Consider the following 12,471-nt stretch of genomic DNA (forward strand, 5'->3'; position numbering starts at 1 on the left):
AGGGCTGTGGAGTCGCGTAAAAATCTACCGACTCCAACTCCGAATCCGACTCCGACTTTTCCTACCCCTTTACAAGTTAAAAAATTCTGGCGACCCCCCAGGGCCATATTAAAACTATATCAGTGATATTAAAACCTTTGTATTTAATATTTTTTCTGACTTAACACAAGAACTCAAGACAAATTAAGTATGCAGCTTCCCTTTTTGGGGGAAGCTACATACTTAATTTGTCTTGAGTTCTTGAGCCGTTGATTTTTTTTAGGATCAGTATCTTCAGGATGATTGAGACCTGAGTATCGATCAAAAAATCAAATGCGCAGTATTTTTTTAATGTAGTGTAAAACCTACAAACACTTGTATTTTTCTTATGCCCGCGACCCTTTGTGTAACGCCTGGCGACCCCCCTGGGGGTCGCGACCCACAGGTTAAAAAACACTGAACTAGATTATTAGATAGAGGGATCGTCTATACTTATATTCCTTGTGATACTATAACGAAGTCAATTTTACTGCCTTCTGAAGTTTCATTGCAGATAAAAGTAGCTTTCCTTTTCTTCTGATTGTATAAACCATTTATACAAACGGAATTGTTGACCTCACACAGTTGATATAATATTTATAAAGATCTTTAGAAAAATCATAATTTTTATCTCCAAAGTACACATTTATTTGGTTTCCTTTTATATGTGATGGTGTAGGTTGCATAAAATATAAGGCCACCTTAACTTTTTGGATTGATAAATAAAGGGATAATTAAATTTATATCCCTATTAGTTATTGTGATATCTCTATCCATTGTAAAAATTACAATGGATAGAGATATCACAACAACTAATGTTTGGCCAACAGTATGGCCAAATCAGGGCACTACACCAGACAGAAACTTCTGCTAGAGTTATTGCAAAGCAGATAAACAGATCTTGTTTTGTGTCAAATTATATTAAACTTAGAGTGCAACATGGGGAAAAACAAATAGGATGGCCGTCCAAGTTGATAGAAAAACAAAAATCAGCAATAATCCAAGAAATATCAACAGGAGGAACAATCATTAAGTAAATTATCACAATGGACCGATGTCAATATTCTCAAATCCACACTTTTCCAGATTGTAGAATCAACAAAACATCTACAGTAGTGTGTAAAAATAGATAAACAGCATAATATCTAAAACACCATCCCAACAAAAAAAACTAATGTGGACCCAAAAAATGTCATAAACTTCAAAATTATGTGAAGTTTTTTGAACTGATAAGAAATGTTGAACTTGGATGGTTCTGATGATTGGCAATTTAATTGGCACAATCTTAGCAGAGAAGAGTTTTTCTTTGTTAAGTGTCAGAAAGAAAAAAGATCAGTTACGATCTGGACAGGTTTGTCTGGTTCGAAAAAATCAATTTAAGGTTCATAAAGGTAAATAGGAAGGCAGTTGGGTATCAAACCTTTAAGGATGTACATCTTCTGTCATTTGGAGAAAACTGTGATTGTTCTGGGAATTGCAACAAGATAATGAACCAACTCATAATGCAAACTTTACTTATCACTGATTGCTGAATAATGGTATCAAGGTCATGGATTGGCCTCCCAGTTTCTATGATTTGGATCTTATAGAAAATGTATGCAATTTAACAACTAGAAATATGCATGCAGGAGGATAATAATACTACAGTTTTGAAAATCTCGAAGCTGTAATTAAAATAGTATAAAAAAAGTTAATTTAAATGCGCTGCAACATCTTGATAACTCTATGAAAGATAGATTTTATAAGATTATTGTGTTAAAATATAGTGTTTCTTTCACTATTAAATGGCATTGGCCTTATATTTTAGCAACATCATTGTTTTTGATTTTTTTTTTAATTTATACTTTCATTTTTATTTTTAATTTTAAATAAAATACTTAATTCTTTTACATCTACATTTATTGCTGTCATTAATTTCTTGTTTAAGTGTGATAAAAATTTTATTATTTCAAATTAATATTTTTAATACAAAAATTGGGGTAGCTTTATATCTTAGCAATGCATCTTAATCTGCTTTTTTGTTGCATATCAGAAAGCCATAAATAATATTTCGCATCTCAGGCGTTTATGCATTTGTTTTTAATATTGTGTAGAAGATTTGTATTAGTCAGATTATTTTAAATATCCATGTAATTAAATTTCAGTATGCAATGCGATTAATGTTTACAAATTGCCTAGTTCAAAAATTAAATTGCTTAGGTTAAAAATGAAAGAAAAATTTTTCGGTTCATTTATGCTGTATTTATCCATAAATAATTTCGGTAAAATTGAACAACAAAATAGGAAAATTAGTGTAATAGATTGGATAGTAAAAATGTTGTTTGAAAACAAGAAAATTCCAAAAAACACAATCAAGCTGTAGCTTGGTATTTACCGTCTCCAAACTTTAAACAATTGGCAAAATAGGCAATTAATTGTCTCGTAACTTGTAAGCCTGCCGACTTTTAGGGGGTGATCAATTAATCCCGCGTAAGGGAATTTTGCATGTGGGTGTGACAGAGGAGAGAAATGATGACAAGTGTCTTACAAATTTAAAAAGTTCATTTTTTTATCATGTATGCTTACCTGAATACTAGACAGTTCCCAAATCTTGGTGTTCCTTCGGAATGGTCTATCGATGGTAGCCAGGGTGGACGAGAAGGGGTCGTTGGATGCAGATGATTGACGAAGGAGCTGCGACGTCCTATCTGGTCGATGGCAACACAACACAATTCAATGATCACAACTTTGAGTTTAATCCAGAGGAAGACAGTCTTCGACCTTGAATAACCGATATTTATAGTTTTTCTCCCGCTATCCGTATTTTTGATTGGCTCCACTTCTCATTCCTCGCTTTACGATTGGTCTATCCTTTGTTTATAGGTGAAAACCGAGTCCTGATCAGATCACGAAAAGGTCCGATTTGAGGCGTGTATTCGACACCTTTTCGTCAACTATGTCCAGAGATTTTTGATAGAACCATAAACCTTGTACTCGTAATTTTGTCCGTTGTTTGTGTTTTTTGTCGTCTTAGAGCTTTAACGATCATTGCCGATGTTTTTCTATCCGTCAAGTCATTCCCCTTTTCCGAAACTTATTTTCATAGATCGACGGTTTATGAGCACTTGTGTCAGAGTTCTACCTTTCCTGAACAACATTTCGTCTGACTCGTTACATTATTTGTTTTCGTGTCGCGTTTGTTTGACAGTTATAGTTTTTTTCTCCTCTCCTTTACATAACTAACATCACCATTGATCCGACTCGACAATAGCGTATTCGCTTTTAATTAACTTGAAAACAAATTTGTGTTTGCCCCGTTCCGGAACCTCACAAAGTCCAGCAAGCAAGGAAATTGTTGAATAAATATTTTCTCTTATCACTGCAGTAAAAACACATTGAAAGACAAAGAAATACATTGCAATTTAATCTTATCGTGCAATTAAAAGAATCAAAGCAACGTTATCGAAAATACCTTCTGCTGCAAGGATCTGCAAATTACAAACACAATGTTAAATAATTTCAAATCAGACATACATTATGCCCACAACAGTAGAAATGCGGTTGAGTCTACTTCACAGCAAATTATACCAGATATATACAAAGAAGACACACATAATGATGTTCCTGTAAATTGCATACGTTATGTTTTGTTTACATTATCTCAATAAAATTTTCTGTTTTTTTGTGTATTAAGCAATATCTTATAAATAATTTGACTTTTTGGATAATTTGGCAAATATGTCATACAGATTTGGCTATAACTATCTTCTATTATCTGGCAACCTTGCTCTACAACAATGGACTAACTAATAATAAACATTATATTCCTCAAAAAACACTAATTCAATTACCGAAATATTTGCCAAGTATTCTGTCAAGGAGGTTTCGAATGGTATGCCAACCGATGTGGTTGGCATATGTATCTTGACTTGTCTAGAATGATGCCAACCATCCATTTTCAGAAAACGTGCTTCAACAAGTGAAAACTTAATACTTTCCCTGCTGGTGTTACACTTACCTTAGCTTCTTACCATTCGAAAACTCCTGAGCTGAACTGAGCTCAGCTTCTTATTGGGACCGCCTCAGTCTCAATAGGAAGCACAACTCAGCTCAGTTCTTGATTAGTCGACCAAGGATCTATAACTTAGATATAAAGAAACGCGACTGTTTGAGCGGGGCGCCTATCATAAAACTGTGCAGTGAAAAAAGTAGTCTGGACTAAGGCCTTGTAGTTAGAGTAATCAAGATGTATTGCTGTGTATCTCTGTAAATAGTGTTAAATAAATAGACTTAATTTGTGTTCAAGGAGTCCTAAGGTGTACTTTTTGACATACAGGGAAATAGGAAGGCACGATTTGAACTTTACTTACTCACTACACAGAATGCATGCATTTTATATATCACATTTTACAAAATAGCAAAACGACATTTATTTATTAAACCTACAATATTATAAAAAGTAGTTTAATGTTATCATTTTTATCAAAGTACAGGACTTTCTTGTCCTTCATGTCATCGTATTGTCTATGATTATTAGCTAAATTTCAAAAAATATTGTTCTCTACTTGTTTACAAAGTTTAACCTTTGTAATTACATGAATATAGTTTATCATATACAGTTTATTTGCTGTATAACAATTTAACATTCTTAACTCTTTCTGAACGCACTTCTTAACGTAAGCACTTTAATTTACAATAATAACGAATTATTTCTTTTTCAGTTGGATTTTTCCAATAATAAATAAAGGAAGAAAGCGATTTTTAAAAGAAGAAGATTTATATGAAACTTCAAAATATCATACTTCAGAGTATCTTGGTGATTTATTTGAAACGTAAGTTAAGAAAATCGTAATAAAAATTAAAACTAAACATTATTATTATTATTATTAATATACTGGAAAAATTTTTCTGTTTTTACTTTGTCACTTTTCCTATTTTTTACAAGAAGAGTCAGAGTTATTGAACAAATATCAATTTATTGACGTTCACAGTGGGGAGAGACTTAGTCTATTGCTTTTCAATAAGAAAATGCAGGTTACCTGCCATCACCATGAAACATTAGAAATTCATGTGGAATTTAACACAAACCCCATATTGATGGGTGTACGTTGAGATACAATATAGCAGGTATAAGTTTAATGTGTTTAATTTTTGTTTTCTGATTTAATAATAAAAAGTAAACGCAATGGAAAATACTATATTTATAAGTAATGTTTCTTCACTCTGTTCTACGAAAGTAATAGAACAGGTTTTATCCCGACTGCAAATGTCGATAAACCGCTAATTGTTTTTGACCCTGAAATAAGACTCCCTTTTCGGTTGGAGATGGGTTAATCTATAATTTTTTTACAGAGAGTGGAAGAAGGAACTACAGAAAAAAAATACAAGTATATTGAAAGCATTATTACGATTTGTTGGATGGAAATACTTAATAATACTTTTACTTGCACTCATCCAGGTACTATGACAATTAGTTTCAGATACGTTAAGCACATATTATTACTAACGAAATAACTGTTATTTATTTATATTTGCAGCAAACAGTGGTAATGGCAAGTGTAGCATACTTATCAGGATTAACAGTTCAATGTTTCGACATGAGAATGGGATGTAATCAATACAATATTTATGTAACAGTTTCGGGACTTTTCGTAATGACAACAATTTATTCGATTATATATAATATTAATTACTATATCACAGATATATATGGAATGAAATTAAAGATAGCTTTTTGCACAGTTATATATAGAAAAGTGAGTGTCAAATATAATGTATTGTAATTATTGTTACATATTTATTTTTCATGTGATGAGGTATTTTAACGAACAACTTTAATAACAGGCCTAAGTAAGAAACGCGAATAATAGCCTTCATTGATGGCTTATTAATTATACTTAAATAAACATTACATAAAAATATTATTTCACTTTCCAGCTATCCACTTATTTTTAGTGTGTAATTATTCATTGCATTTATCTATAAAATAGCACATAATTAAAATGCAGTTTTTTCACGTAAAGCACTTCCATAATGTCCAGATTAATTACCTTGGTGTGAAAAAGCAACACTTATTACATTCTAGTCTACTATTAGATTAGATGAACTATTACAGTAGAGCGTCGTTTATCCGAATCAATTGGGGACTGGGGTTGTTCGGATAACTTATTTTTCGGATAACCGATTATGCACGAAAAATATATTAACCTATCCCTTGTTGAAATTTTTCTCCATTGCGTGTCGCTTCGCGTTAAATTTTCGTCGATGTTAAGCCTAACGTAAACTTTTTAAAATAATAATCGTGGCTATTGTATCGTTAAAAATGATTTCTTTATGTTTTACAAACGAAATAAATACATTGAAAAATATAAAAACAAATAAAAATTATACTTTAGGCCGACTGGAATTCTTTCGGATAACCGACTTTCGGATAAACGACGCTCTACTGTACTTTTTAGATTCATTTTTTAAGCACTAATTGTAGACGTTTATAAAATCGCAAGCGAAATCAAAAACGCAGTTTAATGTCTTCATGTTTTTAGAAATTCATGAAAAATAAATTTTTGAAACGATCGCATTTAAAAACATTCCTGTTCAAGAAACATATTTTTTATTAGATTAATATAACTTTCTGAGAATATTTATGTGTGGTATAAAATTTTTATATGTAGGCAATTAGGTTAAGCCCTTCGTCTCTAGAAAAAGCGAATATAGGACAAATGGTAAATCTTCTAGCCAATGATGTCAGCAAATTTCAAAATGTAAGTTGAAAATAATTTTTTGAAACATATTTAATCAAATGGTATTTTTCTTCTAGACGAAAAATTACACGTTGGTGAAAATAATTTTTCCTATGCATAATACAATGAGAGATTAATTATTAGATACTTTTTAAAACATTTCGTAGTTAATGTTATATACTTATAGCGGTTATTCTTTGTCACAATAGGAACTATAGGCATCTTTATAAGGAATCACAATAACTCATAATATATGGCCGAACCCATAATGGGTTTGCTAAAAGAGGCTCTCTTAGTGCCACAGAGCAGAAAGAGTTAAAAAAAACGAACAAACCTTCTCATTTATACATAGATTAATAGTTATTTTTACATATTTCGCATTTCTTTTATTTCAGAAAATTTTTTGCATTCCTTATTTATTTACAAATCCATTTTGCATCGTTACTGCAATAGCGACATTGTGGCAGTATTATGGATGGACTATTTTAGTTGGATTTGTAGCTGTATTTACCTTCATTCCTATACAAATTGCTTTGAGTAAACTATATTCAAAATTCAGGTAATAATTATTTTAAATTTTAATTAAAGTTGTTATATATATGTATATATTATGTACTTTTACCCCTTCAATGATGCTATGGCATGTAACACAGAGACAAACTAATATTTTAATTGTCCTTTNGTAAATTATCACAATGGACCGATGTCAATATTCTCAAATCCACACTTTTCCAGATTGTAGAATCAACAAAACATCTACAGTAGTGTGTAAAAATAGATAAACAGCATAATATCTAAAACACCACCCCAACAAAAAAAACTAATGTGGACCAAAAACAAAATGTCATAAACTTCAAAATTATGTGAAGTTTTTTGAACTGATAAGAAATGTTCAACTTGGGTGGTTCTGAAGATTGGCAATTTTATTGGCACAATCTTAGGAAAGAAGAGTTTTTCTTTGTTAAGTGTCAGAAAGAAGAAAGATCAGTTACGATCTGGACAGGTTTGTGTGGTTCGAAAAAATCAATTTAACGTTAAAGGTACATAGGAAGGCAGTTGGGTATCAATCCTTTTGTGATGTACAGTACATCTTTTGTCATTTGAAAAAAACTGCGATTGTTCTGGGAATTGCAATAAGATAATGAACCAATTCACAATGCAAACTTCACTTATCAGTGATTGCTGAATAATGGTATCACGGTCATGGATTGGCTTCCCAATTTCCATGATTTGGATCTTATAAAACATGTATGCAATGTAACAACTAGAAATATGCATGCAGGAGGATAATAATACTACAGTTTTGAAAATCTCGAAGCTGTAATTAAAATTGTATAAAAAAAAAGTTAATTTAAATGCGCTGCAACATCTTTATAACTCTATGAAAGATAAATTTTATAAGATTATTGTGTTAAAATATAGTGTTTCTTTCACTATTAAATGGCATTGGCCTTATATTTTAGCAACATCATTGTTTTTGATTTTTTTTTTAATTTATACTTTCATTATTGAAAAATCAAGTCTATTCTCCATGAAATAGTAATAATTTATTTCTATTGTTTGATATGTTGTACTCGGAAAGTCTCAATCAATCAAAAATAGTTATGTATTTTTTAGTAGCCCATGTTATTTGCAATAGTTGGGAAATGTTTTAAGAATCAAATCCTTTGACATTTTCTAATAATGATATTCATAATTATTTACCAGCAGAAGTAGATAAAAGAATATAGATTAATTTTTTTTTCAAAATGTTTCAAGTAATTATATGATGATAAAAGAAATTGCAGTACATTTTGTGACCGCAGGGTCGGCACCTCTTTGGCGCCCTGTCAGGATGACACCACTGCGTCTTGTAGACACAGAAAAATTTTATTGTCCGTTTATTTGGTTACGCGAACAGTCGCGTTTGTGGACTTTTAGTTCCGGGATGGAGGCGTAACGAGAGAATCAGAGGGAGAACACTCTACATAATCTATACATAATGCCCGTTTATTGTGCATACTATATACAATCGGTTCAATGAACATATCTATTTTTGCCCGGTTACCTGTATTCCTGAGAGAGAGAGCTCACATGAATTTCGCGTGAGGATACCTTGGTTTGAATCGTCGATTAGTGACTTCACAAAGTTCTTTTGAACGTTGAAACGCTTTTCCCAGTTGCACAAAGTTCTTTCGAACATTGTTGGGCGTAGTCCTTCCGAACAGTGGCGATTAGATGAGTTCCGGGTAGCGGCTAATCTGTTCACGTAAATTGCACAGTGCACCAATTTTCAGAGACTGACTCTTACGTATCAACCCCTCCTTTTTATAAAGGGGGTCTCGTTGGGTTTTTTCCACTGCCTTATTAGGACTGTTTTTTCACCACTGACCAACAGTCTTTTCGAGATTTTGGGTGACACATTCGATGTATCATACTTGACAAGGAACTAAGTTCGTGGGAAAAGATTTTTATGTTCTTTTTTTATATCGGGTTGAAATTTATTTCTTTACACTTTTCCTCCCTCAACAAAAATTTATTTATCAATTTATTCCCTAAATTCGACTCTCACAATTTTATTTTAAGGAAATCGTAGGAAGTATTAAAATTTCTGAATATGTATTCATTATATTATTTGTTCCAACGATGGCATCTTTACTAGTGGTGTTCAATATCATGAAATTATAATTGATCTATATGAATTATATCAGTATAGTTCTATATCAATAGCAACTATAACAAATTACTTAAACAGCTTTATTTCTAAAACGTACCATTTATTTAAGCTCGGTTTGTACACAGAATTAATTTTGCAAATTATATTTTAATTTTTAATTATGTATTTTTGTTGGCTTAATAGAAATTTATAATGATTGTCAGAAAACTTAAGAATATTTTTCATTTATTGTAAATTTTTGTTAGTATTTTTCTTCTCTAATTTTTATCCAATTGGTCTATCAGATTTAAATAGTGGTATATTAAAGAGAATGAATCTATCACAAAATATTGTTAGCGCTGTATTGTCAGATATGGGACAGCTTCCACGGCAAAAATATTTGATTCGCGTAAAGCAGCCATATTATACGCATTCGCTTTACAGAGCACCAACCTCACGCAGTTTAGCTCGAGGATGCTACACACCAAAATGTCATTTAATGCTTCCAATGATTCTATCCAGATCCAGAGCAGCTTCCCTATATCAAATGTAACCACACACCACTGAAATACAGTACACTTACAATAAAAAGCTACAAAAATTCATCAGAAAGTAAAGATACCAAACTGAACTGAGTATTTCATATCATAATGATGATTAAAGAATAGGTAAAATCCAGAGCTCTTTATAGAAAAAATTATCGGGTAAATCTCGACTGTATTTGGTTTACATAACTTCCTTTGTCGGTTTTGATTTCTGGGAAAAATTTTACTTCAGAATTCAGATACTAGGGTACAGTTTGGAGCTGCTTTTCCCTTAACATGCATATTATGAACATTTTCTAATGAATTTTGCAAGTTAAAGTGTAATGATTTTATTTGTTATAGACTTGATTGCAGACGTGGAATTGACAATCTTGTATAGATAAAAATGTAAAATTTTTTCCAAAATTTTTCACACTGCCATGTAGGGTATGTCTACTCGCCACAATATTCCACATGCACTATTGTTGGCATGAGAATTTTTCCTTCTATGCTCTGCTACTGCAGTAACATTATTAGAAGGTCCAATTGTTATGTGAATGTGACCCAGTCTCCAGTCTGCAAAATCATTTTCATAAGATTTATAAAGGGATAACTAAGAACTGAAATTTCTTCAGTGTCAAGTTAGCATCATTGTTTTATTATAGTTTGTCTGATCATGCATTACTTATTAAAATAAGTACCATGACTTTTCAATTGTCAAAGAATTGTGAAAAATATTTTATCACTCCTTTTATATCTAAAACTCATTAGATGATGATTGTAGTAATAATTTACATATTAAGACAGACAGACAGCAGTGCAAAATTTCATTCTAGCAGATGAATTTTGAAACTTTCCCAAAAATTGAAACTGCATATTCAGGACAGTGTGTATATGAAATTTGGTTGAGATTGATGTAATAGTTCTTTCTACAGAGAGCTCTGAATACCTACTTTTTGATATGATCACTTTGTAGGTAAAAAAAAGTTTTACATAAGAACTATAAAATACAAAAACTAGTTTTTGCATACTCTCTTATTCAGAAATTCATGAAAAACACTTTAAATTTCTGCATTTTTATCTACATTTAAGAAACTGTAATGTTTAATATCCAATTCTGGAAGACGGTTAATAACTAATCATGTTCTTATATAAACCGACGGTTAGTGAATTAAAATATTCATTATTAATTGCATTGTAACTAACAAAGTTCAGGAAAACTCATCTCTATTGTATTATTTCTATAATTCATTATATATTTTAGCCATTTTTATAGTCAATTTGATTTAATTTTTACCAAATGTTTTTATAGATGGTGAAACCTCACATTCCTCTAATTCGATTTAGGAAAGGAGGACGGCCAATACAAGGTACGAATAAATTTGCTGCGAAACTCTGACGTGCGCAAATACTTTCCTAATTTGACTTTATTTGCAGAACATGTCTCCGAACAGTCGTCGTCTAAAACAAAAAGTGTCGTAGACGAATTTGAATTGCCGGCAAAATATGCACGAAAGCCTCTATCTCATCAAGAAATGGAATTTATAGAAGTATATTAATTAATTTTGAATTCTAAATTAGCAAAAAATTTTATAAATAGGTAAAAGTTTATTTCCTTTTTACTTTTGTAGAGAGGAGGACCAGAATAATTTTGTAAATTATATGATTGCACAATAGGTTTTATTTATCACAGATTTGTGTAATGGAAAGATGAATGGATCTTCAAATCCAACTCTGATTACTTAAAGGCATTCTGTAGATACTTTAATAAATTATTTACATATACAGTTTTTAGAAATTTATCACCATATCAAAATTCGTTTTGTACATTTTGATTTATATCACTTTCGGACAAAAAAAAAATTTATATATCAAACTGTATTTTATTGAAGAAAGAAGAAAATTAAAAAGACAATACCCATACATAAGTGCGTTATTTTGAGATAACCTTCTGTGATAGAAGGGTGAAGACGACATCTTCACGTCACAAATACTACAACGTCCGTAGTAGAATGGAAACATCCTCGTGCCAGTAGATAGTACAGGGATGTTTGCTATTCTTACAAAAAATCACATTTTGTGTGATATTAAAAAAAAAAAAAATAGACTGGTGTCTTCTTACTCAGTTTGACAAAGATCACAACCAGAACCGAATTCTTGCATTCCCCCTCAAAGCATGAAAATAGTCTTAAAATTGTAGAAAGTTAAAGAAAAATTTTTTTGAAGTGTGTGTTCATGCAAAAACGTATCTTTGCAAAAATTGTTAAAGCATACAAATTAGCAGGAGTCAAAGTGAATTAGGTGTTAGCATGCAAGATGTCAAAAAAATAAAATGTGAATGTAATGTTAAATATGGAGAGAAAAGCAATATTAATAGATACAGACAGTGATAAAGCAGTGAAATCTTTAATGCACTGCACAGCAGATGCAAATAGTAAAAAGAAATTGTTTTAAATGGTCACTTTTGTAACCACAATTGATTGTTTTTTTTTTTTTGCCANCTTCCATAATGTCCAGATTAATTACCTTGGTGTGAAAAAGCAACACTTATTACATTCTAGTCTACTATTAGATT

At 31.2% G+C, this 12,471-nt stretch overlaps 2 protein-coding genes and 1 pseudogene across 2 annotated transcripts; all 3 read left to right on the forward strand.

Moving 5' to 3' along the window:
* The window catches only part of LOC111633581, a 10,136-nt pseudogene extending 9,854 nt beyond the window's left edge, over nt 1-282 (forward strand).
* A 4,503-nt stretch (nt 283-4,785) lies between these two features.
* Nucleotides 4,786-6,874, forward strand: LOC111633582 (multidrug resistance-associated protein 4-like). The gene is made up of 5 exons (XM_023378189.1): nt 4,786-4,829; nt 5,350-5,455; nt 5,535-5,753; nt 6,669-6,758; nt 6,815-6,874. The coding sequence occupies exons 3-5, from the start codon at nt 5,547-5,549 to the stop codon at nt 6,872-6,874; spliced, it is 357 nt and encodes a 118-aa protein (XP_023233957.1). The 5' UTR covers nt 4,786-4,829; nt 5,350-5,455; nt 5,535-5,546.
* Nucleotides 6,875-10,220: 3,346 nt separating this feature from the next.
* On the forward strand, nt 10,221-11,683 carry LOC111633593 (28S ribosomal protein S36, mitochondrial-like). The gene is made up of 3 exons (XM_023378200.1): nt 10,221-11,266; nt 11,334-11,446; nt 11,528-11,683. Exons 1-3 carry the CDS (start codon nt 11,209-11,211, stop codon nt 11,543-11,545), a joined length of 189 nt encoding a protein of 62 aa, XP_023233968.1. The 5' UTR covers nt 10,221-11,208; the 3' UTR covers nt 11,546-11,683.
* Nucleotides 11,684-12,471: the final 788 nt, after the last annotated feature.

The sequence above is a fragment of the Centruroides sculpturatus genome, unplaced genomic scaffold (assembly GCF_000671375.1).
Source record: "Centruroides sculpturatus isolate CEXI.00-Female unplaced genomic scaffold, Cexi_2.0 scaffold551, whole genome shotgun sequence".
Classification (NCBI taxonomy): Eukaryota; Metazoa; Arthropoda; class Arachnida; order Scorpiones; family Buthidae; genus Centruroides; species Centruroides sculpturatus.

Bases quoted from the DNA above. Each gene is read 5' to 3' on its own strand.
- LOC111633582 (XM_023378189.1), top strand. From the start codon at position 5,547: ATGGCAAGTGTAGCATACTTATCAGGATTAACAGTTCAATGTTTCGAC. The intron at 5,754-6,668 runs GTGAGTGTCAAA...TTTTATATGTAG, and splicing joins GCACAGTTATATATAGAAAA to GCAATTAGGTTAAGCCCTTC. The intron at 6,759-6,814 runs GTAAGTTGAAAA...TTTTTCTTCTAG, and splicing joins ATGTCAGCAAATTTCAAAAT to ACGAAAAATTACACGTTGGT.
- LOC111633593 (XM_023378200.1), top strand. From the start codon at position 11,209: ATGGTGAAACCTCACATTCCTCTAATTCGATTTAGGAAAGGAGGACGG. The intron at 11,267-11,333 runs GTACGAATAAAT...CTTTATTTGCAG, and splicing joins AGGAGGACGGCCAATACAAG to AACATGTCTCCGAACAGTCG.